Source organism: Poecilia mexicana, unplaced genomic scaffold (assembly GCF_051168715.1).
Source record: "Poecilia mexicana isolate PSO_F unplaced genomic scaffold, ASM5116871v1 scaffold_2, whole genome shotgun sequence".
NCBI lineage: Eukaryota > Metazoa > Chordata > Actinopteri > Cyprinodontiformes > Poeciliidae > Poecilia > Poecilia mexicana.
In genome coordinates this window covers 56335518-56362839 of record NW_028263371.1, presented here as the reverse complement: position 1 = coordinate 56362839, position 27322 = coordinate 56335518, and the positions used below count along the sequence as shown (strand labels likewise).

At 42.2% G+C, this 27322-nt stretch overlaps 3 protein-coding genes across 3 annotated transcripts; 2 read left to right on the top strand and 1 right to left on the bottom strand.

The window, feature by feature from the left end:
- The first annotated feature begins 318 nt into the window (after positions 1-318).
- LOC148160977 (uncharacterized) lies at positions 319-2008 on the top strand. Its single transcript, XM_088003286.1, has one exon. The coding sequence runs from the start codon at positions 361-363 to the stop codon at positions 1744-1746; it is 1386 nt and encodes a 461-aa protein (XP_087859412.1). The 5' UTR covers positions 319-360; the 3' UTR covers positions 1747-2008.
- Positions 2009-2871: 863 nt separating this feature from the next.
- On the bottom strand, positions 2872-15629 carry LOC106904965 (insulin-like growth factor-binding protein 2-B). The gene is made up of 4 exons (XM_014969527.2): positions 15265-15629; positions 7582-7730; positions 7005-7145; positions 2872-5338 (listed from the first exon to the last, which is right to left on the bottom strand). The coding sequence occupies exons 1-4, from the start codon at positions 15599-15601 to the stop codon at positions 5186-5188; spliced, it is 780 nt and encodes a 259-aa protein (XP_014825013.1). The 5' UTR covers positions 15602-15629; the 3' UTR covers positions 2872-5185.
- Positions 15630-19198: 3569 nt separating this feature from the next.
- Positions 19199-26503, top strand: LOC148160976 (receptor activity-modifying protein 1). The gene is made up of 4 exons (XM_088003281.1): positions 19199-19323; positions 19556-19601; positions 21424-21559; positions 24245-26503. The coding sequence occupies exons 2-4, from the start codon at positions 19556-19558 to the stop codon at positions 24480-24482; spliced, it is 420 nt and encodes a 139-aa protein (XP_087859407.1). The 5' UTR covers positions 19199-19323; the 3' UTR covers positions 24483-26503.
- Positions 26504-27322: the final 819 nt, after the last annotated feature.

The window sequence follows — 27322 nt, the reverse complement described above, 5'->3', positions numbered from 1 at the left end:
GGGAACAGAATGATCCCAGTCTCTAAGATTCGACTGTGGTGGGAAAGCCGTACCCGTGACTGGAGCCAGGAGAATTTCACTTGTGCAGCACATACCAGATGTCTGATTGCTAATATAACAAGTAATTGCCCCATGTACCGATGTGAACAGTGTTATTCAAGGTCACCCATGCCTATTGTCACCAGAGGATGTACACTACGAATTCATTCGCATGTGCCAATGTGTCAGTATCATTCCGACACTGACAGACGATGTCTAGGAAACAACGGAACCACCATAACTGTTCCTGTAGTAAATCAAATGGTGTGGGTAGGAAATGCAACCACACTCCATAAGAGAACTGTGTATGACCAAGTGTTAATGGTCTTATCCAATGCCACCACAGTTACGCCTACACAAGTTGCCCCCGCTATACACACTTGTCGGAAAATGGCGCAATCGAGCCTTACTACTCATGTGCATTGGAAAGTGATTTTTCCCCCCATACCATCATGCGCACGGAGGAGACATGAGTGGTTTGACACAATTTTAGGTGGAGCTGGAACACTGATGGGAGTATCCAACGCGGTGGATAACGAGGTTACCCGCACGATGCTGTCCAACACCGGACAACATGCAGCTAGAGCTGTTCACCAAATAGGGGTCTGGATGCCATCGACAGTTATGACTCAGGAAGAAGCAGCGAAGATCTTCCAGCAACAACTGACATGGGACCTAAGTATGTGGAATGCCACATCCGAGGTGTTGAGAAACATCTCACAAGCTTTAAAATGGACGGCATGTAACATGAAAACAATACATGCCCACATACAAAGAGAACGATTTCAGCGGATAGTAACCACAAGTAATTTCGGTGAATGGAGACGGTTGTGGAATATTACCAAAAACCAATGGCTACATCTAGAACCTACTAAAACCACATGTAATGATATAATGTGTGAAGGTCATTGGACACAGTATAATGTTACTCAACAAACTGTAGTGTGCCAATATTATGTATTACCGGTAATTACTGCTTCCGGATACTGGTTTTTACACATGGCGGGTGATTGGTTTGAGCCACAGACAAACCTTACTTATGATTTGCATAAATGTAATGATGCTGACCAAGGAGTGGTATGTATGTTACAACAGGGACATGTTAACCCATGTTTGAACAATGACAGGGTATTGTGTGATTGGACTCATGAAGAAGCTAGAGACATGCTATGGCAGATAGGTCCACATACACTGTGCATAGCTACAACGCAAAGTCATCCACAAATACCCCATGTGCCTTTTACCGGATGTTTAAACAATGTGCACACGTGGAACTGGAACAACCGGACATATCGTTTGACCAATTTTACCAGTGCTTCCCGATTCACGGACGTGCAATGGCAAGTCCTGGAAGTACCATGGCAGATATCTTTAGATCGATTCAAATGCGCATTGAATGGATCTACTGTCCTGCGGCAAATAATACAGTCACATATGTCCCACGTCTCCAGTCTCAAAGTGTCCACATTCATCGCATCAGGGGAGGTTAAACATGCAGCTAAGTTAATGGAGCAATCATCAGCACATCACTGGTGGGATATTTTTAATGGAATGTCTGTAACCGCTCAAAAGTACTACATACCCCCAATCTTAGCTTTGATTGTATGTTTAGTAATCCTCACGCTGTTGAATGTCTGTACTTGCGTATATATTAGACGAGTAAAAAGGTCTTTGGTTGATAGAATTTATAACACAGCCTTAAGATGAAAGTTACTTTGCGAATTAGGGATGCAAGACTAAAGTGATCAAAGACCTTTATCTTTTTATTATCTTTTTATTCTATTTTAATATTATCAAATACCAAGGGGTGGATTTTTATTCTATTTTAAAAGTCTTTTTATTATCTTTTTATTCTATTTTAATATTCAAAGACCAAGGGGTGGAATGATCTGGTATTTTGTATTTTTATCTTTTTATAATCTTTATTATCTTTTATGTTTTATGTTCTTTGATAATCTTTCATTTATTATTCTATTATTCATTCTTTGATAAAACTGCTCAGGGTATTGTTCTTTATAATTTGATCTTTATTTGTCTGATAAAACTTATTCTGCTCAATGTATTATGCAAATTGAACATGCTGCATGTTCGTGCAGATCACGTGAACAGGGCGTGCTTGGCTCTGGTTGACTTGGGTTGGGCTCTGATTGGTCTGCTGGTTCGCGCTCTCGGCCCATGATTGGCTCATGGTCGGAGAGCGGCTACCTCTGATTGGATGGCTCGCCTGCAAGGATGGAGATGGCCACTCCCCCTTCGCACGCAGACATCTCTTTGTTTAAGAGATAAAATATGAAAAAGCCCGCGGTTTGAGTCAGAGTCTGCTGTGGATCGCGTTCGAATGCCCAGCTACGTTGATGCTACCGCTCTATCTCTAGGCCGAAGGCTCTCCGGCCACGTTTCACGAGGTAAGCGCTGGTAACTTGAATGAATCGAGCATCACGTGTTTAGTCAGAGTGTTTTGTACTGTATTCTGTGGGGAATAAATCGAGCATATTTGTTCTAGCAGTAACAGTGTTTGATGCATGTTATTTCGCTGTATTCTGTGGGGAAATAAATCGAGCACATTTAATTCTAGCAGAAACAGCGTTTGGTTTCGTTATTGCCGCCGATCTCCTTCGACCCTGATTTAAAATTTCATAAAACACTAAAAGCAGGACAAACTCTTGGTTCTGCAGAGCTTCCATCTCTGTGCTACGATCCGCGGTGGTCTCATGCCATCCCTAAAAGGATAACACCCTGGGTGTTTGCCCATATTGCTCTGTTCTGTCAGGTCAGCATACCTGTCAGATCGTCATACGCTTAGCACAAACTCACAGCTGTATCTGTCAGACATGTCATTACCATATCATTTTATTTAATCAGCAACAGAGTCATGACGTAGATCGTCATACACTTTGATATCAACAGTTGTATGGCATCCTGACTTAGCGGTTAGTGAGTTTTACACGGGCGTGTGTTGTAGCTGACTCCAGCTGCAGCCAGACCCTGCTTTAAATACACTTTGAAACCATGACAACACATGTATATCTATATAGTTATCATTGAAAACTATTTAATGACTTATTTTTATCATAACTTGTTGCATATGGTGTCCTGAAATAAAATGCCGAGTCCTCAGAGACCGAGACCATCTCGAGTACTACAACAATGAAAAGCATAAAAAAAATAATTTTCAATATTTCTGCCAATCCACCAACAGTAGAGTTACGTTTTTATTGGCGTTTAGCGGTTTTACTGAGTTGAATTGTTGTTCGAGGGCGCCAGCTTTCAAGGTTTTATTGATCTACTGTTAATAAATTTTATGATTTCTTAACTCCTTTTATAGATCGTCATTTTTTAAATGAAAAACTTAAAGTGCAAATCAGAATTTCTTTGGGATTCTTCAGTCATCACCACATCAAACAAATATTCAGGAATTTAAAAACATTTCCAGCCCATTAAATGTTGCAGCTGATAAAATCTCCCTTCATTTACCGAGAAAGTTCTGGAAAACCGACCCGTCTGACCTCAGTCTGCTGCTCCATTTCACTTTACAAAGCCAAAGCTGACACTGAACGACATGAGGATTTTATCCAGGTTTTATTACTTTTATAAACATAAAGGGAAACTACAGAACACAATGGGAATCATACATAAAAACAATAAACTAATAATTTAGTTCAGTTTCTTTAACAATGAAAAACGAATCTGCTTTAGGACAAAGTCACAAGATGCAACGTGTGTGTTTTTCTACTTTTACAGAAACATTTCCAGTTTTAACAACTTTTCTTTGATTTCTTGTTTCAGATAATCTATTTGGGGAAAATGTTGGCTGAGTAGCTGTGAGCAGTGACTATCTTACCCGGTGTAAACGGCGGTCAGAGTGACCTGAGTTTGGAGAATCAGAGAGAATTTCTCAGGAGTGAAACCAACAGCAGCTCAGATCAGATCAGTTAGCATCGCATGCTAGCTGATACACACCCACTCTGATCATTTGGCCAAAGTAAATTTAAAAAGTATCTCCAGTTGTGAGAAATTTAAATCTTAATTTGACACCTATCAGACCAGCGTCATCGATATAATTTACTGGCCTGGACGTCGACATTGTGCGGGAAAATGACATAAAAACTATTAGAAAAAGAGGCGTGATGATTTACTATCCATCGTCTACAATCACATTTCACAGCTCAGGGAAACATCGAGAAAAAAAGAATAGAGACGTCAGCTAGCTGTGCTAGCTTAACATGCAGATGTGAATTCAGGGTTTTTTCTTTCACAGTGAAATGAGGCGACTCAATGACAGAAGGTTAAATTATCTAACAAAGCGCTGCTGTTTCAGACCATCACACCACATTCTGAATTGTTTTTTGGCAATAATTTTTAAAGTGTTTAACTTTATTTTATAGAAATTAGACAAGAAATAAAAAGACACACTGCGTCTTTTTCTGTGGCAGATTCCTGCTTTCCTGTGACTCCATGAAGACTAATGGCTGCAGGCTGCAGCGGCTAAGAGGCGCCGTCCTGTACAGTCATGCAGCTCGATGAGCTGCAGCAGCCAACACAGTCTCACTTTCCCTATAAATATCAGGCAGTTAAATTGTTTTAAGAGGTCAGGTTTTACATAACATTTTCTTGTTATTTTTGTATTTTTATCCGGTTTGACTAATTATTTCTGTGTGTAAATATTTTAGTATTTGATTAAATTGTGAAGCAGCTTTTGTTCTGTTGGAAAATGTGGAAACAATCATATTTGTTAGATGAGGAAAATGATGCAACGAGTCTAAACCCAAAGTGACGGAGTTCAGACTCAACGTTTGGCTGCAAATTAAAGTGCCTGAGAACCGTTTGACCCGAGAGGCCAGAGAAACGGCTCCAGGCAAAAATAAAGACAAGAAACATTCAAAATTAACACAGAAGCATAAAGTCAGAACCTAACAGACCGTTTATCTGCAAAAACAAGCTTCATCATAAAGATCAGGTTTGTGTCGCTTCAGGCTGCAGTGTGAAGATTAGACAAAAGAGGCATTTCCTTCTACTGAGTGCAGGATCAAACCCGGTGTGTGTGTGTGTGTGTGTGTGTGTGTGTGTGTGTGTGTGTGTGTGTGTGTGTGTGTGTGTGTGTGTGTGTGTGTGTGTGTGTGTGTGTGTGTGCGTGTGTGTGTGTGTGTTAGCGGGCCGTGGTGGCCGGCGCCCGCAGCGCCTCCTGGAAGTGGTTGCAGTTGGGGTCTCCTCTGACTCTGGGCGTCTCCGGGATCTGGACGCCCGTCAGCGGGTCCACGCACCAGCACTCGCCCCGCTGGCCGTGGGTCGACATGTTGCACTGCAGGAGGCACAGAAACAGCCAGGGGAGGGGCACAGGAGGCACAGCAGGTTAATGAAGCATGGAGGTGTGTGTGTGTGAGGCAGGGTGAGGGATCTTCTTCATTGGATAAGAGCGAGGGCTCTGGTCCGGGTGGGACCACATTCATCCAGTAATAACCCGACCTCACACACACACACGCGCGCGCACACACACACACACACACACACACACACACACACACACACACACACACACACACACACACACACACACACACACACACACACACACACACACACACACACACACCTCTCTTAAATGAGGTCGTGACGGGAGCGGACTCAGTTCACGAGGGGAAACCAAGTTTCTATTTTCTTCCTTTCATGAGGAAGAACAAAGAAGTGACAGTTACAGTAATTAGCGCACGGCGCGGTGCAGTGTGCTGTACTGCGGCGCGGCGCGCTGTGCTGCGGCGCGGCGTGCAGTGATGCATCCTGGGAACTGAGGAACAGTGCTGCTGTTTGTGAGCAGAGATCCTTCAGGAAGGCGTGGTGCCTCGTCAGATCCTCCGCTCTGCTCCTCTGACTCCCTACAATCAAACCTGGATGTGTGACCTTGTTTGTCCTTCAGCCTCTGATTTCTGCGGATGAGCAGAACCGAACCGTCGGAAGCACAACTCGTTCCTGGCTCAACCAAAGTCTTCCCTGCAGCTTCATTAACGCCAAACACTTTTACTGCCTTGTAACCTTCAGCTCAGGAGCCTGTTGTCTCGTTCAGGATGAATCATCCTGTCACGCCTCGGTGTGTGTGTGTGTGTGTGTGTGTGTGTGTGCGCAGGCAGGATGCTGAGGAACAGGAGGCTGAAGGATGGATCAGTGAGTTAAACATCCTGATCAACTCGACACACAGATGCTGAAAATCTTTATCTCTGCTGCCAAAATTAAATCTAAAATTGTAATTTATCTTCATGTTTGTATGTAGAGTGGGGTTATGTGGAGTAGCTATGAGCAGTCAACGATCTATGGAGGACTTTCAACTAATCAGATTAATCATGATTAATGGATTACAGCTAATTTAATAATTGATTAATCATCCACTGGAGTACAGACTCATAAAGACACTCAGAGCAGTAATGCAGAAAAACTTTCCAAAAATTATAAACATTTTAAAAACTATCTGTTCTATCCATAACTCCTCTAGTTGAAGTTTTAGCTTCACCTGGTTCACATTCTGGAAACAAATATCTCCAATTAAATCATATTTTGCATCTAACTAATTAATTCATAAACTAATCACCAGATCAGCATCACTGTTCAGTCCAGCAGAAACGACTCAGGTTTTCACATCTTGTTTTAGCTGCAGAGGTTCAAAGCTGCTGCTGCATTTAGACAAGAAAACTTTTATTTTCTTATTTAAAAGGGATATATTAGCTTATTTGCATCTTTATAGTACTCATTTAGTTTAAAAACTTAGTTTATTGTTGAGTAAAAAAAGTCAGTATTTGTTTCTTTTCCCCCTTATTTTATGTTTTGGCCTGTCAGTCATTTTGATCCATGTGATACAAGGTTTGGTCGTCCTCCTGCGTTGTGCGGATTGATTGTTCCATGAAGGTTGCAGGTTTAAATCCCAGCCTGGCCTCTCTGTGACTGAAGTGAAACTGCAGACTGACCCCAGGTCGGCTCACCTGCTTCAGGTTGTACAGTCCGTGTCTGTCACAGTTTGGGAACTTGAGGCCGTACAGGTTCTCCAGCGGGCCCCGGTTGTCCTCTGAGGTCATCCTGGAGATCTCCTCCAGCACCATGTCCAGCTCCTGCTGACAGGAGCTCTGGTGGAAACACAGCAGAAACACACGCTCACGTTAAAACGGAATGACCTTTGACCTTGACCTGTATCTGCATGGTGTTTTGCTTCAGTGATTATAAAGGAAAACAAATGTACAGTCTGCTCACGGTCACGTACAGCTCTGTGACCTCTGATGCCCACCCTCAGTTTACCCTCCCCCCCTGCTTGGCCCCGCCCCCTGATTGGCTTTAGCTTCCTAATAAATCATTTAGTTTGGAGCTAAACAATTAGCTTGCTATATTTGGTTATAAAATATTTAGCTACAAACTAAACATTTTGCTCATTAACTAAATATTTAGTTAATCCAACTGTTTTCCTCCAAACTAAATATTTCTAAGATGTTGTGGAGCGAACGTTCAGAGTTTTATAAAGCAGGACCCAGATTGGGTCCAGTCGGTGTGAGTTGTCGCGGTTCTGACCGGCGGGTCTCTCTGGACTCGCTCGTCGTGGAGGCTGGTCCTCATCCTGGTTCTCAGCTCATTCTGAATCTGAAGCCGGGTTTTCTCCTGCCGGTTCCAGGGGTCCAGCAGGGGCCTCTTCACCAGAGGACTCTCGGTGCCGTGCACCTCTGCAGAGAGACACAACAGGAAAACAACCTTTAAATGAGCTGCATGCAGCCGGCGGTTCGGCCCGCCTGCTTTTAACCCCCGCCTGGAGCTTCCTCCAGATCTGCAACCCGTTTGGTTTCTAAAACGACTCCGTCCTGCTAACAGGCGCAGGTCTTAATCCTGGAATTACAGGACAATGTCAGTCTGTGTCCTCGGGGCGTCCTGCGCCTCCCGGTGACTAATGCTCCGCCGAACACTCAGGTGCTGCGACGGCTGCAATTACCGTGGCGACAGTGAGGTCACAACCTGTAAAGTTCTGGTTGGGCTTTCTGAGGCAGAAATTATGACCCAGATTCCACAGATTTCCTCTGAGACGGTGCGGAGTCCTGCAGCTCTTCAGACACGTCTTTGTTCCGACGCAGCGCGTTTAAACGGCTAATTAACGCGACTTCATGTTGTCAGAAACACGGAGGTTCAAAGGACTTTACATGATAAAAACAACAGGAAGTCATTAGGAACAAGCAGGAATCATTACGTTAGTCAAACACCATCATCAAGCAAACATGCATCATGTTTATTAATTAACGTTCCAGTTATGAATCAGCAGGTGACAGAAGGCCGACTTTGTAACAGTCTGTATGTGACTGTGAACGTTCAGGTCAAAGGTCAGCCTCCAGCTGTAATAACTGAAGCTGAGAGCTGATTCTAGATGGTTCCTCTTTAAATCCAAACAGAATAACTTCAGTTTTTTAAAGCAGTGACCTTTGAACCCATCTTTGGACACCTGCTCTAAAAGGTAAAACTTGAACTAAATCAGTTCAAGTTTTCTCTGAAGGTTTACAAAGTTTAAAGCTTTTCCTCGTCATTCCTTCCTCCGTTACAGAACATCACTGATTCTCAGCTGGTTTAAGGTCTGAACTTTGACTAGGCCGCTAATCTAAATCATCCCATAACATCTCTGGCTGGATGTTTAGAGTGACTGGTCTTCTGCAGCCTCTAACCTCCCCATCCCACAGCATGATGCTGCCACCTTCATGTTTCGCTGTGGTGACGTGGTTCTGACCCGTCGCAGTGTCGGTTATGCTGCTCTGAGCAGATCGCCCTCATGCTGGCAAACTGAAAATGTCACATTTATCTTCAGAAAAAGTCAGCCTTTTAGTTTGCAGAAACTGATTCCACTCGCTAAAAATCCCGAAAGCCATTTTGTGTCGTCCTCTTCCCGACTTCACACAGCTTCACGAATCAAATAAAATCCCGGGTTTGCAGCTTTTTGCTCACTGAAAGTAGAACAAAAAGTCAGAGCAGAGCTGAAAGCCTGAAACGGAGACAAACTTGGACAGCAACTGCATCGATCAGGATTCAGAGCCTCGATACTTTTGTTAGCAAGAAGGAGCCGAGAGTCGAGGATTTCAGTCCTGGGAGTCCAGACTTGTAAGGAGGCAGAGCCGATGCTGAGTCAGCAGCTCGTTCCTGCCAGAGGCTTCGAGCTGCGGCTGGTGTCGGTGTAATTAGCACCGAAACAGAACGCAGAGGCAGTAAATCAGCTCCGCGTCCTGGAGCCGTTTGTTCACACACACACACACACACACACACACACACACACACACACACACACACACACCAGGTGGGAAACCTGCACAGCCTGACTCAGATTTTTATTTTCTGATGTGAAATCTTACAGAAAAAATGACATTTAAAGATGTCACTTTATTACTCCATTTAAACAAATGTTTGTTTCCTTTATTTATCCAAATGTTGACATTTCCACCCCTGGCCAGCAGGTGGCAATGTTATCGGTTTCAAAAAACAAGGCAAACTTTTTAACCCCTTCATGCACACATTTATATCCAGGTGTGACAAAAAAATCTACATCACTTCTGTTTTTGTAGTCAGATGTTAAATACTTTAGAGTATAAATTTGGACATTTCATCAACTAGTGTAAATTTAAGTATGTACTAGATCCACCCAGGGTTTTGCTGTTGAATGGTTGCCATGGAGATTGAAGGATTTCTCAAACATGAAAGACTCAAAGCAAAACTCCAGAGAAAAACATCATAACATGAAATATATATATAAAAAAACATTTTACATGATACTGGCCCTTTAAAGCTGCGATATGTAACTTTTATAAACAAAATGTTTTTATTACATATTTGTTAAAACCGTCACCGTGTTCTGACAGTATGAGACAGATAATTTATTAAAATAATGGAGCTCTTCTGTCTCTTCCCAGTGGTCCTGCTGCCATTTGCAGAAAAGAACCATCCCCATCAGAAACAACCAATCAGAACCTGGAGGAGGGTCTTAGCACTGTCAATCACCCTCATGTACAACTCCTTGCTCTCTGCAGCTAGTTCCCGCACAGCAGAGTATGCCACAGATGCTAATGCTAGTTAGCATGGTTAGCACAGCCACTGATGACTGAAGATAAATGGTTTTTCAGTAATGGTAAGTTGTTTCTCTGCCATTAGCACTTTGAGCAGCGCGTACACGAGGGTGAAGAACATAGCAGCATCTTGAATAACTGGACTGAGGTTTTCTACATTAGCCACAGTGCAGCCATGTTGGTAGACTATTGGATGGACGTGTTTAGAAGCCCAACCTGAGTCAGCAGCCTTTGCTGAAGCTCAGTCGTGTTCAGAAGGTATTTTGTGATCGTGTCAGACCTGCGTAACCATGGCTACAGCCCTTAGCTACCACCTGGCCTCCAAACAGCGTTTGTTCTGCCTAAGCGCCTTAGAAACTACCTGTCTGAAGCTGTGGAGGGTTGGCTTTGGCTCATGCCTTTGAGCGATGCTTTCACAGCTTTCTCAACACGCACAATGAATAATGAGCGCCTCTCCGACTGTTGCTTCTCATTAATGCGTTTGCCCTGTTATCTTATGGAGGCCCGTCTCAGACAGCCGTCAGGTCTCAGATGGCCGGACAATGCTCCATTGTCTGCATGAATGCCTCTTCCTGACGGCCGGCCACTTCAAAGGTGCCGAATAGTTCGTGCTGTCAGCTTTCAGCGGTTGCCTTTATGCATGTTTTCCTGTCTGGTTGAAACCTTTCAGCTCAGAACCCATGAAATAAAAACGTGAGGGTCGAGACTCAAATCGCTGTCCTAACGTCTGCAGTCTTCTTCTGGTCCAGAAATCAAACACCAGACGTTTTGTGCAGCTCTTCAGGGTTGTTCTACGGGAATGTACCAGGAAGGTTCCTGCAGAGGACATTTGATCAGGATACCTCGACGGTATCTTACAGAAGAAGCTCATCGTTGACGAGCTGAACTCAGCGAGGACTGGACGAAACGTCACTGCTTCTTCATCACTACAGACGTTTCTCCACTCCTATTTCACCAGCTAAACGAAAACTCGATTTCTAGTTTACTTTGACTTCCAGCATGTGGTGATGAGAGACTAAACTGAGGTAACGCCTCACAAATAAATAAAACCTCTACTGCACATTCCAAGTTTAAATAGTTTTGATACAGTTAATGAACGGAGGAAAATGATTTTACAGCATTTAGATGAAAAGAAGGCTTATTTATTGGTGGCCTGAGCTACGGTTAGTTGTGCTAAAGCTCTACACCGACACAGTGTTTAGCAGAAGCTAAAACTAACTAAATTAGACAAACAAAACGTCCCAATGAAATAAAACTAAACTATAATAACAACCCAAAGCTGTTGTAACCCCGTCAGGGATGCATCCTGCTTTAGTACATCAGGGTTACAACTTCTGGCCATAAATTCAGCAACATAAAAGCAGCAGCAGCGCAAAAGGTTTACTTCTCAGGTAAAGTTAGAAACAGTGAATGAAGGAAGCCAGCAGCACGTTGGCTCATCAGCAGGCAGCCACACGCCGATCGGCTGCAGCTTCACATTTTCTCCTTGGAGTAATTAGAGAGCAGAGCGAGTGAAGGAGGAGAGCAAGTTCCAGCAGAATCTCCTGCAGGAGCCGCGGCATTAAAACACAAAGAAACACTAAAACCTGTTTACACTGGATTTATGACCCGCGTTCAATTTACAGCAGGTTTAATTTCACTAAAATGTTTACAGAAAGAATGTAATTGGGGTTTAATGAAATCTTCATATGTCTGGGAAGAGCAGACAATTCAGCATTTTAATACTTCAGGAACTAAAATCCTGCCTTGATTTATGAACCTGAATCATCTTGATCCCAGGAGCCGCGCAACGGCTGCAGCCTGCTAGCTGCTCTAAATGAAGGGCAGCCGTGTTGGACGCGCGGCGGCCGTGTTGGACGCGCGGCGGCCGTGTTGGACGCGCGGCGGCCGTGTTGGACGCGCGGCGGCCGTGTTGGACGCGCGGCGGCCGTGTTGGACGCGCGGCGGCCGTGTTGGACGCGCGGCGGCCGTGTTGGACGCGCGGCGGCCGTGTTGGACGCGCGGCGGCCGTGTTGGACGCGCGGCGGCCGTGTTGGACGCGCGGCGGCCGTGTTGGACGCGCGGCGGCCGTGTTGGACGCGCGGCGGCCGTGTTGGACGCGCGGCGGCCGGGTTGGACGCGCGGCGGCCGGGTTGGACGCGCGGCGGCCGGGTTGGACGCGCGGCGGCCGGGTTGGACGCGCGGCGGCCGGGTTGGACGCGCGGCGGCCGGGTTGGACGCGCGGCGGCCGGGTTGGACGCGCGGCGGCCGTTTAAAGACAGTTATTTTGTATGTATGTTGACCATTTTAAATGTGTATTTTCAATTTTAGATGCATTAATCACTTTAGTTGCGTTTGCCATGTTAAACGTGTGATAGCCTTTATTGCTGCGCGTCGGCCGGTTCACGTGCGCGTCGGCCGGCTCACGTGCGCGTTAGTCATTGTTTTGGTTGGATGTTATCCATTTTAGATGCATGTTGGCGATTTTAGATGTTTAACTTTCCAGTTACTCGGATCTGACAGCTTCTGGCTTCACAGTTTTGAAGATTAGTTACTGTTACAATCTCTGACTTTATAAAAACACACTGTGGCTTTCTGAAACACTTGTGTTTACAACTTGGAACACAAAAATAAAGAAACTGAATTCTGAGATCAAGTCAGCAACTTATTTTTCCATCTCCATGGAGAATTTGTCCAGTAAATCAAGCAGAGACTAAAGTCTGGTATCCGTCATGGTGACACTTCCAGAAATAATTCCTCTTCTTCCTCCGTGTTTTTCAAGTGGTAGCTGGATTTGATGCTTCCGACTTTGGCCGCCAGATTCCCAAGTGTTTTCTCGCTCTCCAGAGAAAACACTGACAGAACGGTGACGCTGCTGGCAGCGGAAAACGTATAAAGTTTCAACTTTTCAATTAAGGGAGAATAACAGAGTCGTGCTGAACGAAGAGTATGCGTTGCTCGACAGACCTTCCCTGCATAAATACTGTACATGTTGAAATGTTGACGGCTAAAACAAATATTGTTGTACGATGATGTATCCGTGTCGCTGACGGATCTGCCACACCTGGCATGTTGCTTCAGCTCCTCCAGACAGACAGCAAATTCATCTCCTTTGTCCAGAAACTTTGATTTCTGTAGTTAAAATGGAGCATGGTAGGGATGGAAATCTGGACAAGCCAAAACGGTCGGCTAATCCTTCACATGTTAGCATGCAAGGTCACAGAGCAACAGCAGAAACATCTTCAAGGTGCAGTTAATCCTGGCAGAGGCTGATGCTGCCTTTAGTGCTGAAGAAAGTCATGAGCTGAGGAAACCACAGGCTGAATCGATGCTCGTTTTCAGCTGGTTTCTGCGGTCTGCACACAGAAGATGGGAAGTCAAACAGGCAATGCAGAAAAATCGATCATGTCATCGGCTGCAGTTACACAAGATGCCATGAGGCAGATTTTTTATTCTCTGCTATTAAATCTTCTTCACTTGTGGTTTGGAGTTAAAAAGACAGAAGAAGACAAAAGTTCACGTTTCCAGTTCGAAGCCACAGCGTGGATCAGCAACAAGAAAAGACGAGATTGAGCAATCGGGCTGAACTCATCGCCATGGAGATGTTTCCTAACGACAAACTCTGGAGTTCACGCTCCATGTCAATGTACCCGGTCTGTCTCCTGAACCCCTTCAAAATAAGAGCCCTGAGGCGGGTTCACTGCCTGTTCACGGTCACAGATGTGGCTCTGGAGCTTTACATAGGTCAACATTAACTTTCACAAATCAATACTGGCACTTTGTCCCCTCTCACTGTAGTTCAGCAGGGGAACACTCCACATTTCTGTCCTTCTGTGGGATTTTACGGTTATTTGTTTAGAGTAAACATGATTTATGTAGGTGGCATCTAAAAAAGGAAAATAAAAATACCATTTCCAATTAGTGATATTTTGCTACCATCCAGATGAAGGAGGTTAAAACCTCTCCTGCAGGCGCGGCGCGGCGGTCTGATTCTAGTTTCATCACTTCCTGCTTCACTGTCCAGTTTCTGACAAAACTAAAACTGGTTCATGTTGGACGGGTTGCAGATTGGTGACCATTACATATTTTCTTGGATTTCCCAGTCAAGAGAAATTAAAGGAGAAGCTCAAACTATGTTAAAACTCCAGCCAAAATATAATATCTTTGGTTTGAAGCTTTTGGGTGGACTGGGAGAAAAAGTGAAGATATTCCAAATCCGTTTAATGAAAACTCGCTGTTGGCTTACAGCCCGGCCTCCTTCACTTCTTCAATGGTGAAAAGGTTAAAAAAAATGTCAGACTGAAAATAATTACTGAAAACTTCATTTGAAACTGGATTTCTTTACCATCTTGTCTTTAACCACTTTGGCTGGACATAATTATTGGCTTCTTCACCTGATTTATTTATTTTTATTACATTTTTTTAGCTCCTCCCCCACTCAGCTCCTTCAGACTAGCCAGCAGCAATTAGCAAACAGCTGGTGGAGCTGCTAGCTCATCATAGGAGCTGCTGCTCAGAGCAACGCTGGTAAAACCGTTAAAGGGTTAATAGAGGAGCCATGCTGGGACGACTTCCTGGAGGCGGAGCATCAGAAAGAACAGGAGCTTCTTAAAGAGACAGAGGCCCAATTTCAAGGCCAAATTAAATCAGGAAGTAGCTTTTCCTTTAAGTCATGTAGCATTTTATAACAACTGCACTGCAAAAACACAAAGTCTCACCCAGCATTTTGGTCTAGTTTCTAGTGCAAATATCCAAGTAAACTTGAAATAAGACAAACCAACTTAAAGTAACATTTCATCAATATATAGAGGCTTTCCTAAACTAAGCAATTCCTTAATTATGATGAAAAAGTTCTATTGGCAGACCATTTCACTTATAACTAGACATTTTCCCATGTTATAAGTGAATGCATCTGCCAATGGACCAAGAACTTTTTCAGTAAAATTATGTAATATTTACTTAAAGCAAGCCTCTATATCTAAAGTTAGTTTGAAATTTCTACTAGAAACTATAAAAGTTTGAATGTAGTTAATTGATTTTGTTGTAAAATGGCACCATGTGCCTGGAAAACACATAAAGCTGCATAAATCAGAAGAACTGGGTAAACTGGGTCAGACTTTTGGCTGAATGTGACCAGAATCCGTCTCATTTATAGCAAAATGCCTCATGAAGAGGATGAACCTCTTACCATTAGTGGGCAGGAGGTCCAAACTCAGGTCCTGCTCCACACTGCGCGTGCATCGGCCGAAGCCCTGGATGAGCTGCTGCAGGGGTAACTCTGCGTCCATGCTGGGGGAGCACAGGAGCCCGGTGGAGCAGCGCGGTGTGTAAACGCCACAGAACTCCCCCTCCAGGCGGGCGCACACGGGGCAGCAGCCGCAGCCCGGCTCCCGCACTATCTCTGTGCACAGCGTGACCTTAGGACAGCCGTCCTGGTTCTCCGCCGTGCAGCGCGGGCATCTGAACACCAGATCCCCACGCAGGAGTCCAGGGAGGGCGAGGACAGCGAGCAGGAGGCCGAACATCACTGCAGCGACTGCTGGGGCGGAAATGAGGCCGGAGTTATCTGATGAACCTGACGATCCGTTAGCAGGTTAGCGGCCCGCTAGGTAAACACGCTGACAGGGTCCTACCTGCTGTCATATTACTGACTGAACCACAGAGTCAGCTACAACACAGCTGGAAGGAAACACGTCTACTCTGCTGTAGTTTTCACTTTTACTCAAGTCATTTCATTATGAAGTGGTTCTTCTCTTCTTGAGTAAAATTTCTGGATTTTCTACTGAATTAAAACATGTTTGCAAAACAAACATGTTTTATTTCACCTACAGTTTTTATTAAAGTTTCATAAGTTTTATACTGAAAGAAACTGATTTTGAAAAAATTTTATTTTGCCTGATTTTGTTATTTATATGAATTATTGTCATTTTGGTCCTTAAAATACCAAAATGTCCTCTTAGCTTTACGTTTTGGTCCGTCTGATGATGTAATTTTTACTCAAGTTTTTGGGAACTCTGTCCACATCTGGGCAGATATCTTAGTGCAATCTTAAAGATTTCAGATGCAAGAAAAGAAAAGTTTGTCCCACGTCTTTCTTTTAAGAACCCCGTAGCTGCGTTTCTATTAAATTGTGTAAATTGACAATATGAAAATAAATTGCTTCATCAGAAACATGCTGATATAAAAAAAATTCAACTCGACTTTAAGCTTCACAGGTGGTTTTTCAACCGTGTTGAAATAGATTTCTTTCCCAAACTGCAATGGAAACTGTATTTCGCATCGAGTTCAGTTACTGCTGGTGGAAACGCCAAAGAAGACGACAGGAAGTGGAGAAACGATGATGGTGTGTTTACGGTTTTTCTGGCTCCGGAGCCCTCACAGCGTCTTTGTTTATAAAAAGTTGCATCGTTCCAACGTGTTGAATCCAAAACTCTTCTGCAAAATCGTGAGACTAATTACCACAGCAGCTGCCCAGCAGGGAGCCACTGCAGCAGCCTGCTTCATGGTAACAGAGGCTGGTTGGTTGTTGCTACGTAAAGCTCCTGACTTTAAGGCCAGCAGATTGAATGACCTCCACATATATTTACCAACAGCAGCCACAGGGGGGCACCACTTCAAACACATGGGAGCTCAGCATGCAGCAGGAAATGCATTTATCCTGTCCAAAACATGAACACAGAAAAAAACTAAACCGAATATTAGATGGAAAACAATGAATTTGGACAACATTCATAAATATCAAGTATTTATGCAGTCAGTGTGTTTGTATCAGCTCTACTGTCTGTAAAGTTTTGCAAATGGAGGCAAAAATTAAAAATGGCAACGGTTCCTACTGTAACGGTAAAAACTGCTGTGGAAAGACTTTTATTTTAAAGAACATTAAACAGAAATGGCTTCCAGCCTAAACTGTCCAAAGCATCAACAGAAAACTGGTTTAGGAGAAACAGAACCAATTATGATGCCAGCATTATATTACTCGAAAATGGTCTCAAAATATTTTCGTTTATCACAATAACTTTCTCATCCAGCAGGTAGCCATCATGACTTGGCAAAATAGCTCTCAGTTTTAACTAATAACTCACCTAGTTTCTCAAAATAACCTCAAACTGCAGGAAGTGCAGCTTTTGTAACGTTTGGAGGGGATTTGACGCGGGAATCGTACCGTCTTTCTTCTCGCTTTCCGTTTCCATGACGATAAAAATGGACAAAGGCACCAACAGGCGTCTTTCCGCACGGGTTTCCAGTCGTCGTCCACTCAGTTTGGAAATGTTTTCTCACAGCCGCTGCGTTGCATTATGTGGGTTATTATGTGTAGCTGCTGCTTAGCAACGCCGCCTGAATGGGCAGCAGTTGAACAATGTGGAAGCATTTGATTTTCCTCCTGATGCCGAGACGTTTGAACCGAAAGATCCGAGATGAAGCCGCTCACTTTTTCCACTCAGCCTGATAATTCAGCGCAGCAGCAGATTAATGAGATTTCAGGGCTGCTGAATATTATCTAACACGTCTGGAATATATGATAAAGTCGGAAGCGGATTAGCCGGAGGGTTTTCCTCCGGAGCAGGAAGCTGGACTGGATCCTTATCCCAGGAATCTGGACGTCACCTTAATAAGCTTTAATGGTTTCTGGCCTGACAGTCGTCATGCTGCGGGCCACAGTTTCCACAGGGTCCCACTCCTAATGGGAGAAGATTTGTTTTCCTGTTCGGCCTCGTCCGTGGCTTCGATCCTCCGCCAGCAGCCATGAAGAGACGTTAAAATAGTTCCACATCGTTTAATAATCACAACAGGCGTTATACATAGCCTCCTAGACCTGATAACTGATGTTTAGCAGCTGGAAATGAGGCTTTTCCGTCCCTGGGGATGAATTTTAACCCTGACTTTTTAGCAGAATTGCTTTAATTCGGCCACATTTGTTGGATTTCAGCCCAGACTTCAACTAGGCCAATCCAAACACTTCATCAGCCTGAGTTGTTGGAGTGTTGTTTGGATTGGGACAACAAACAGGAACACTTCAGAGTCATTTATGGGGGAAATTTGGTCACTGATTGACTTTTGACAAAGATTTGAAACGGAAGCAGTGAAATCAAACCGAAAACCTCGGTCTGGGTTCGGTTGACGTGAACTCTGATGTGGTTTGAATGCATGTGAAGGCCACGCGGTCCAGAAGCAGGAAACGGACTACGGCGCAGGGCATTCTGGGAAAATGCAACCAAAACGAACAAACGAGCTAATAAAACGCTAGCAGGGGAACTGACTCAGTCCATCTGCAGTTTAGTTTCCATTTGGTGAAGAAGCCGGAGGACTGCTTCCTTCAGCGGTTCTTGGTGCAGCGCCGCCACAGGTGAGGAGGGGAACAGGTCGCTCGAAGGGCTTTGATGGTTTGACTCTTTGCAGCAGAAAATGTAACAAATGTTGCATTTTTGGTCCCGAATCCAACCGAACAATCAGATGGTACATTCTGTCTGGTAGTCCAGAATTTTCTTTCTGTCCAAGAACATTGGTCTGGAGGTTTATAAAACCCTTTCAAATGTTTCAGAAAAAACTCATGGGAACGAAACAGGATGGGATTTTAATATCCTCAAAGCTCAAAGTTATTTTACATTTTCTGAGATTTTGCCACAAATGAAAGAAATTGATTCTTAACTTTGATTGGTTTTCGTCTCTTCAGACCTTCGGACCCTGAAGGGGTGGGCGGGGCTACAGCACAAGGCCGTTGCTATAGAAACGCTTCCTCCCTTTTTCTGCAATAATTAAACATTTTTTGTTTCTTATCTGTTGCAGTCATAGTTCCAACTGGAAACAAATAAAAGCAATGCAAGTGTGGCTGGGCCACTTCTGTTCCAACTGCTTCAAGCAAAGTCATGTTGACCCAAACAAGAAATGCTGTTTTAATATCGAGATTCCAGAAACGTCATTGTTTCTGCTGCCTTCACTCAAAAATCCCAGTCCCACTGGACTTTCTCCAGCTGTAACTGGGAAAGGCCTCCCAGTCAGAAGTAAACAGGGACATTAAACATGCGGACGCTGTGACTCTGAGGTCATAGTTCATGTATTTTGGGGCATTTTGGGAAACATGGAGATGGGAAACGGCCAGAACCCGCCTGGGAAAGGAAGCAGGCTGCCCACTGCTGTTGCTCAGTCTAATTACCTCCAGAGGTAAAAACGGACCCATCAGTTGTTCTTCTGACTGGGACTGAACGGGTTTCACTGAGGAAACAACACCAAGCGGATCACAACTGACGAGGTGCGTACTAAATACTTCTATTAAGCACAGATCAGCTGCGCTCAGCTTCTTTCATGGAAACAGAAATATTAAACTTAAAGTGCTCCGACTGTCCGTTCCCAGCAGACTAGCGTGTGGGAAAGTACCATGTGTTTTTATTTATTCTGATTTTAGATGATGTGGTCGTCCTGCGAGTTAGAATAAATGGATTCAGGATATTTCTGACACACAGATGAATGTTATATTTTCTCAGATGATGCCGTCTGCTCTCCTGCTGACACTTTTAGCCACCTGGACAGGTAATGCTCTCGCACTCAGCCATCATAAACAAAAGACACACAATAAAAACTTTTGGGCTGGTTTAAACATTTTAAAGCTGTGAGGTTACACTGAGATGTTCTACCAGAACCAGTGAGTCCGGAAACAACGTTGCTTCACTGACCGACGGGCAAAAAGACTCAAGAAAACGACAGACTGAGCAGATTAACATGAGGTCAGGTTTACAGCTTCTGCTTCCTGAGCTCTTAGCTAGTGGCTAGCACAGCTGACTTTAGTCATGGTGCCAAATCTAAAACAGTAATCAGAAAAATTTGTTATGCTAAAGTGCTACACTATTGTGATATGTAGCAGAAGCTAATGCTAAAGTGCTACACCATTGTGATATGTAGCAGAAGCTAATGCTAAAGTGCTACACCATTGTGATATGTAGCAGAAGCTAATGCTAAAGTGCTACACCATTGTGATATGTAGCAGAAGCTAATGCTAAAGTGCTACACCATTGTGATATGTAGCAGAAGCTAATGCTAAAGTGCTACACCATTGTGATATGTAGCAGAAGCTAATGCTAAAGTGCTACACCATTGTGATATGTAGCAGAAGCTAATGCTAAAGTGCCACACCAATACGATATGTAGCAGAAGCTAATGCTAAAGTGCCACACCAATACGATATGTAGCAGAAGCTAATGCTAAAGTGCAAAATTTAATGTGTATGTCAATAACACAAATGACGTCATCTTCAACAAAATAAAATTTATTGTTGCGTTGCAGCAAATGACAGTTATTATCAGATGGTCAAATCACAGATGTGACCATCTGAAGGTGACATGGAAACATGATGTGTGTTGACATATGGTGGATATAAACATGTTTAACTTAGCTTTAGCATTAGCTTCTGCTAGATATCACTTGGTTTAACGCTTTCGGTTTAGCAGAACTAACTTTTTAGTTAGAGGCTCCTACGGATGGGTTTTTGAGTGGCCTAGTCAAAGCCTGGATGTAAATAATGACCTTAAACAAGCAGTTTGTGCTGGAAAACCTCCAACATTAATTAAAACAATTCTGCAAAGCGGAGTGGCTCAAGATTCCTCCACAATTATTTTTATATTTCATACTATACTGTTTCAGTGTTTCTATATTCACTTGTATTTTTTGTATATATAGATTTTTATATTGGTTCTGCTCCGTCTTCTGCACTGCTGCAACAATGCAAATTTCCCCACTGTGGGATAAATAAAGGAATATCTTACCACAAACACTAGATGGCGCCATTGGTGGAGCATTTAGCTTTAGGGTGTAATTACTTTTACAGGCAGGGTTTGGTTGATCCCTCGTTTTAAAACTGCACAGACTTTTTTCCAATTTAACAGAAATTGATGGTTTTTCTTCTCTGTCTTGTCTGACTGCCGACGGCTGATGAATATTCCAGAGACCAAACAAATATGAAAGGGGTGAAAACTTTTTCTGCAGCAGTGAAACAACAAGCAGCTGCAGGCGGAGGGTTTTCACGGTAAATCGCTGAATAATTTAAGGAACAACAACAAGAATGTCAGAGATGGACCGAGTCCAGCCTCAGAGCCGGCTCCAACAGAAATATTTCAAACTTGTAGCAAAGCGATGTGGATTTAATGCTTTTGGCTCGTTAACCTGTCAGAACGCGGGCCTAAAGAAAACGTGCTGCTGTATTTTATATAAACCCGAACCGAGTCCAAATCAAACAAAGTTTAAATCTGGAGGCTGCGCATTAAAACAACACGGTTATCAATTATGTGCAGAGTAATAATAAAAAACGGATTTAGACCCACCAGCGGCGGCTCTAATCACGCCGTCCTGATTCCTCCAGGAACCGACGCGGACGTCACCCCGCCCTGCGACCAGAACCGGTTCCACTTCAGGGTCCAGACCTGCAGGTCCGATTTCAACCGGAGCCTGGAGACGAGCGGCCATCAGCAGGACTGCCCGTGGCCGGCCGTCAAACCGTAAATATCTGATGATTTACCATCGGCTTTAAAGTACCAGGCTCTTCTCTCAAACTGCCGGCCAAAACGGTTTGGGTCATGAAACCGGCCCAGTACGGTTCTGGAGCTACACTCAAAAAATTAACTGGAACTATTCAAGTTACTTAGCCTGAAATAACAGGGAAACTTTGATTTTCCAAAGTTATATTCTCAGCATGCTATATATTAATCTATAAATATCAGTTTCTAATTAAATATTTAATTTACAGACAAAACTTTTAAGCTCAAAACAAAATATTGAGTTTGAAGCTCAATATTTGATTATCAAGCTAGATTTAGTTCCAAACAAAATATTTAGTTAACAAGTTAAATGTTTAAAGTTTGTAAACTAAATATCTTGCTATCTGCGAGCTAATTAAATATTTAGCTATTTTAGAGCTAAATGTTTAGTTTGGATATAAATATTTAGCTTCAATTCAAACTACATACATAGCTTAATGCTAAGTCTGTAGCTAATTTAAGTCTAAGCTGCATGCTTAGCTGGATGCTAAGTCTGTAGTTTGAAGCATAAACATCATACTTGTTGCCAAGCGTTTAGTTTGAATCTAATAATTTAGCTTGCCAACTCCACATTTTGTTAGCAAGATTTATGTTAGATTTGTGTTAAATATTCAGCTTAAATTTTTTAGTTAGCAAGAGAAAGTTTAAAGCTAACTATTTACCTAAATATTATATAATAATATAGCTAGCAAGCTAAATATTTAGCTCAAACTTAATTTTTAGCTTGCTAACCAAATGCTTGGTCTTTAGACAAACATTTAGCTCCGTAAATAGTTTGAAATGTAGACATTTGTAAATGAATGAGTGACACTTTTATTACAGACTAAATTAACCAAATTATTGCTGTTAATTTCTGACAGAGTAACTTGGTCCAGCTGCGATGCCCGGTTCAGTCCCAGATGTTTTCCACTCTGAAATCATGTAACAATGAGTGGTTGTGAGGTTTGTGATGATTTATTGAGGCTCTGCTTGTCTCCACATCTTCAGGATATGACAATTTAATATCTGACCATGAAATATAAGCTAGCCCTCAAGCAGAGGGCGGTTTCTCCTTCAGAAGAAGCTTGGAGTCACTGAGGCGAGATGTTTTTGGCTCATGGCATCCGACTGGATCACATGATTGAAAGTGCAGCTTTGCTTTCCTTTTTCCTGCTTTAATAACACATAACTCGACCCAGAAATGTTTATTCCGATGCCAGATATTATACGTTATATTAAGCTATGATTTCCTCTCAAGTATCGGCGGCGAAGCCTTTCTTTGGCCTCAGATCGTCAGGCAGATCTCTGATTCTCTCTCCAACAAATCGAGCCATATTTCTTGCCATCGTTCTGGTTTTCAGCTTTTAGCTTCTGGATGCGGATCAGGCCTGAACTTTGGCAAAAACATTCGGACATTCTGGAGATTTAACAGTTTCTCCACCGTTGTGTCTGCAGATCATTGGCCTCCTGCAGCTTCCACCGAAAAATTCCTCCATCGACAACCGGATGTTTTCCTCCTGAATCCTGTTTTATCACTTTGTCATTCAAGGCTTTTACTGACAGAAGAAAACTGAATTTCTTTCCCCTATATGCAAAAAACTAAATCTTTGATAGTTAAACACCAGAGTTTCCCTCCAAACAAAGCAAGAAAGTTGAATACAGGATGGAAAATAAGATTATTGTTCTTGTTAACCAGTTTAAAGTGATTTACTGGCATAGTTTAACTAATCGTTTAGCCAATATCTGCATGCAAAAGAAAATTACAAAAATACATTTACTTAATGAAAACACGCCAATTTTTAGAAAAAATTATATTTTTCGATAAAGTTTTTGAGCCGTATCAATGATCAACATATAAACAGTCGGATATTACTACTGGTGGAAACACCAAAGAAGACAACAGGAAATAGGAGGACGATGGTTTGTTTTTGTTTTTTTCACAGCAAACAGTTAATAAAAAGTTGTCATTCCAACAGATAAGAAATTAATCCATAAATCACATGATGAATTAAAATGGACCCAAAAATTTATTTTCTACCAAAAACTGGATGATAAAAGTTTCAGTCTGAAGTTTTGATCTCAACTAAACATTTTTGAAGGATAATTTTGTTTACAGAGACTTTATAATTCATCGTATTTGTTTTGAACATTTAAAAGGTCTTCCAGTTCCAGTGTTAAATGTTCATTAGAATTTAACGTTTATTGATTTTCAGAATGTGTTCTTGCATTTTTATACCATTATTATTATATTAGTTGAAAATGGTCTCGAAATAATATAATTTATCACAGTAACATTATCGTTCAGGGATATTCTAACATGCTGAATCCATATTTCTTTTGTAAAATGGCCGACTGCGGTTTCCCCAAAACGCTCCCAGGTAGGAGCCGTTTGTTGTTCCAGCGCCTGAATAAGACGCAGACAAATCTCCCACAGACTTGTGATGGAAACGCAGCGACTGTTTAGAAGGAAACGCACTCGTGGTGCGTTTAAAGACGGCCTGGACAATCCAGTTACCACATCTTAGCAACCAGTTAACCAGTTGTAACAGCTGAAAACAGAGTGTGGCGATTCCCCAGACGTACCCGGCCTTAGCTACGCTGCACACATCTGAACCGATGAGGCGCTAACGCTTCCCCTCCGCCTTGCTCTCTCTCCTCCTCCTGCAGCCTCTACAACAGCCTGAAGATGTGTGTGGACAGCTCTCTGCAGCAAAGCTGGTGCAAGGGTCACATGTTCCTGGTGGACGGCGTCTTCCTGGAGGTCCACCAGGCGTTCTTCTCCCAGTGCAGGCAGGTCCAGGACCCCCCACTGCGCACCCTGCTGGCGTTAATCGCCCCCGGGGTAGTTATCACGCTCTTCCTGCCTTTTCTGTGTGTTCGCCTCACCACCACGGAAATGGCTTAGAGCTCAATTACTGCTGAATCAGCATTTTACAGCCTGGATGTTACTGTGCATGTCATGTTTTCTTCTTTGGTAATTAAAGGTATAAAATGCGGTGAAGGATCTCCGGTTAAATGCAACTTAATTGGGAACTGGGAGTAATGGAAAGAACACCAGCATGGAAAGACTGGACAGCGACGCGTCAATCTGAGCTTATTCACCTTTTGTTGTTTGGATCCTGATGGAGCTGCGGCCACATCAACACAAAGCTTCATTAAACATCTAAACCTGTTGTTGTACAAAGGCCAACAGGTGCAACGAGGCCTGAAAACATAACACACTTTGTAAAATTAATTAGGAACTCTGCAAGCAAAAGTGACATCAAAGCACCAGATTTCAGGCTTTTATCATCCAGTTTTGTGTAACAAAAAAATCATGCAAACAGAAATTATTTGAACGATTTAACGCTTATTGGGACAGGCCTACAACAACAAAACTGCAATCTAGGTCTACTGCTGTAAACGATCATCTTAAGAATCAAGAAATTATGAATAATTCTGACGATTAACCGAGTAATCAAGTAAAAACAATTTGTCCCAATTCGCATTACCTTTTTAAGTTGGTAAAAGAAACGTGTAAAATCGTAAATGCTTAGGATGAAGTTCAAACATCACTTTTAGTGAAACATTTTTAAGTGTAAAATCAGATGAGAAACATTTCTCATTAACTTAATATATATTTTAAAGCAAGCTTAAATTAGAGCATTAGTCAACACTGCCTTTATTTAATTTCGTTTCACGTACGAAGCATGAAAAAGCTCATTTACATCTAGATATTTCTAATCTATAAGTACATGCAATGTCGGCCAAAATGTGATTCGTTGTATTTATAACAGATTCTGTATTAACAATCACAGATAAAAGTTATGATTGGAACAAACCTTACCTGTTAGCAGTCACGAAGTAGCTAGTTGACGTTTCCCGCTGAGGGTTGAGGACATACACGTCACTTCCGTTCTGCAGTTCACCCGTTGAACTGAGATATTTTTAAGTTTAAAATAATCCCACATTCTTGACCTTTTTTGCCCGCATCTGTCAAGTTTTGGAAATATGGAAATTTTCCGCCGCCGGATGCAAAATGTCCCACCAGTCCAACCGTCGGAGAGGGCGAGAGAGCTGGGGGAGCAGTTATCGATATAATGTGGAAAATTTATGGTAAAACAGCAATAAGGGAGCAAAGAGGAGTAAAATGTGGTCGTTTCCCGGTTTAAACGGGAAACTTAAGAGGAATGGTTTTGTCTCTTTATGGGCGACGCTTCCTTCCATCTGGGCGGAAATGAGAGCTTTGTGCAACACCAATAATCATCCGCCTGGAACACAACTAGCTAATTAGCAAAATATTGTTTCCAGCTGCAACAGAACTACCGTAGTGCAGAACAATTTTTCAGGAAGAAAATGAGAAAATAAAACAAATCTAATCAAATATTGATGCAACCACTTATTTTAAGTTACATATGATTTAATTTTAATTATTTTGTCAAAACATGGACATTTTCTTGGTCATGATTGATTTGTAAAATGAATAAAAATATTTAAAACAATTCAGCATCATGCCTTTCCTAAGTAACAAATCAATTCATAAATCACAATAAGGTTAATATCTAATTTATCTTGTTTCTCGTTCTATCACAAACTGAATGATAAAAGTCTTCAGTCTGGTGCTTTAATGTAAACTAGCCCTTTTTTGTTGTTTAGAGACCTAAAAAATTGTTTCTGTTGTTTTGTTTGGATATTTAAAATGTCGGCCAGTTCCAGTCTTAAATGTTCATTAGAATTTAAAATTGAGAATGTGTTCCTGCATTATTACACTTTAAAAAAAATATTATCATTTATTGCAATAACCTGAGTCAATTTATCGATTCACATTGATGTCGGCTTTTTTTCCATTTATAGCTTCATTTTTTGAACGTTGGCTGTAAAGGAAAAATAATAAACCATAAAATCTCTTGGTGTCCCTGAGGGACGTTGATTAGGACAGAAACTAAATGCATCAGTGTCACATCATTCATTTTATTTCAGACAAAATATAATGTAGAACAGTTGTGAACCATCTTTACAGTCATGGTGAATGAATGAATGAATGAATGAATGAGTGAATGAATGAGCATTAGTTCATCCCTGCTGCAGTTTGTACCTCTCCTCACACATCCAGGTTGTGTTTACGCTTCAGGTCTTCAGAGTGATGAAGGTCGATTCGACCCGAGTCAGGTCACCGTGGGTGGCCCGCCTCGTTACCGTGGCGACGAAATGTGGAGAAGTCACATCATCACCGGCAGAAAAATTAAATCACTGTTTGTCTTTTCATCTCTGGTGTTTGAACATCAACAGTCTGGATCAGATCCTCCTGCTGAACTTTAACACACAAACGCCTCATCAGGGTTTCCATGGTAACCTGGGTTTAATCCGATTCTTATGTTTGTGAAAATACATGATGATGATGACTGAATGTTGGGGCCAAATAGTCATATGACAAAAATAAAATGGCACTATATAGTGAAAACATTGCATAAATGTATAAAAAAAAATCAAATAAATTATATTTATAAAAATAATAAATCATAATTTAGTAGAGTAAATAATTATAATTCTTATTTATAATACTAATAATTCTAATAAATTATTTTAATAACTTATTGCAAATTAGTTATAAAACAATACATAATAAATCAAAATTTATTTTAATATTCTTATTTAAAATTATATGGTATATGATAATTCACATCTAATTATAATTAAAATTATAATAAACTTACAAAGTAATTGATAATTATATAAAATAACTAGTCACATTTATTATGTCAAATA

Bases quoted from the DNA above. Each gene is read 5' to 3' on its own strand.
- LOC148160977 (XM_088003286.1), top strand. From the start codon at position 361: ATGGTCTTATCCAATGCCACCACAGTTACGCCTACACAAGTTGCCCCC.
- LOC106904965 (XM_014969527.2), bottom strand. From the start codon at position 15,601: ATGTTCGGCCTCCTGCTCGCTGTCCTCGCCCTCCCTGGACTCCTGCGT. The intron at 7,146-7,581 runs GTCAGAACCGCG...TGTTTCCACCAG, and splicing joins GAGTCCAGAGAGACCCGCCG to AGCTCCTGTCAGCAGGAGCT. The intron at 5,339-7,004 runs GTGAGCCGACCT...TGCCTCCTGCAG, and splicing joins GACTGTACAACCTGAAGCAG to TGCAACATGTCGACCCACGG.
- LOC148160976 (XM_088003281.1), top strand. From the start codon at position 19,556: ATGATGCCGTCTGCTCTCCTGCTGACACTTTTAGCCACCTGGACAG. The intron at 19,602-21,423 runs GTAATGCTCTCG...TGATTCCTCCAG, and splicing joins ACTTTTAGCCACCTGGACAG to GAACCGACGCGGACGTCACC. The intron at 21,560-24,244 runs GTAAATATCTGA...CTCCTCCTGCAG, and splicing joins CCGTGGCCGGCCGTCAAACC to CCTCTACAACAGCCTGAAGA.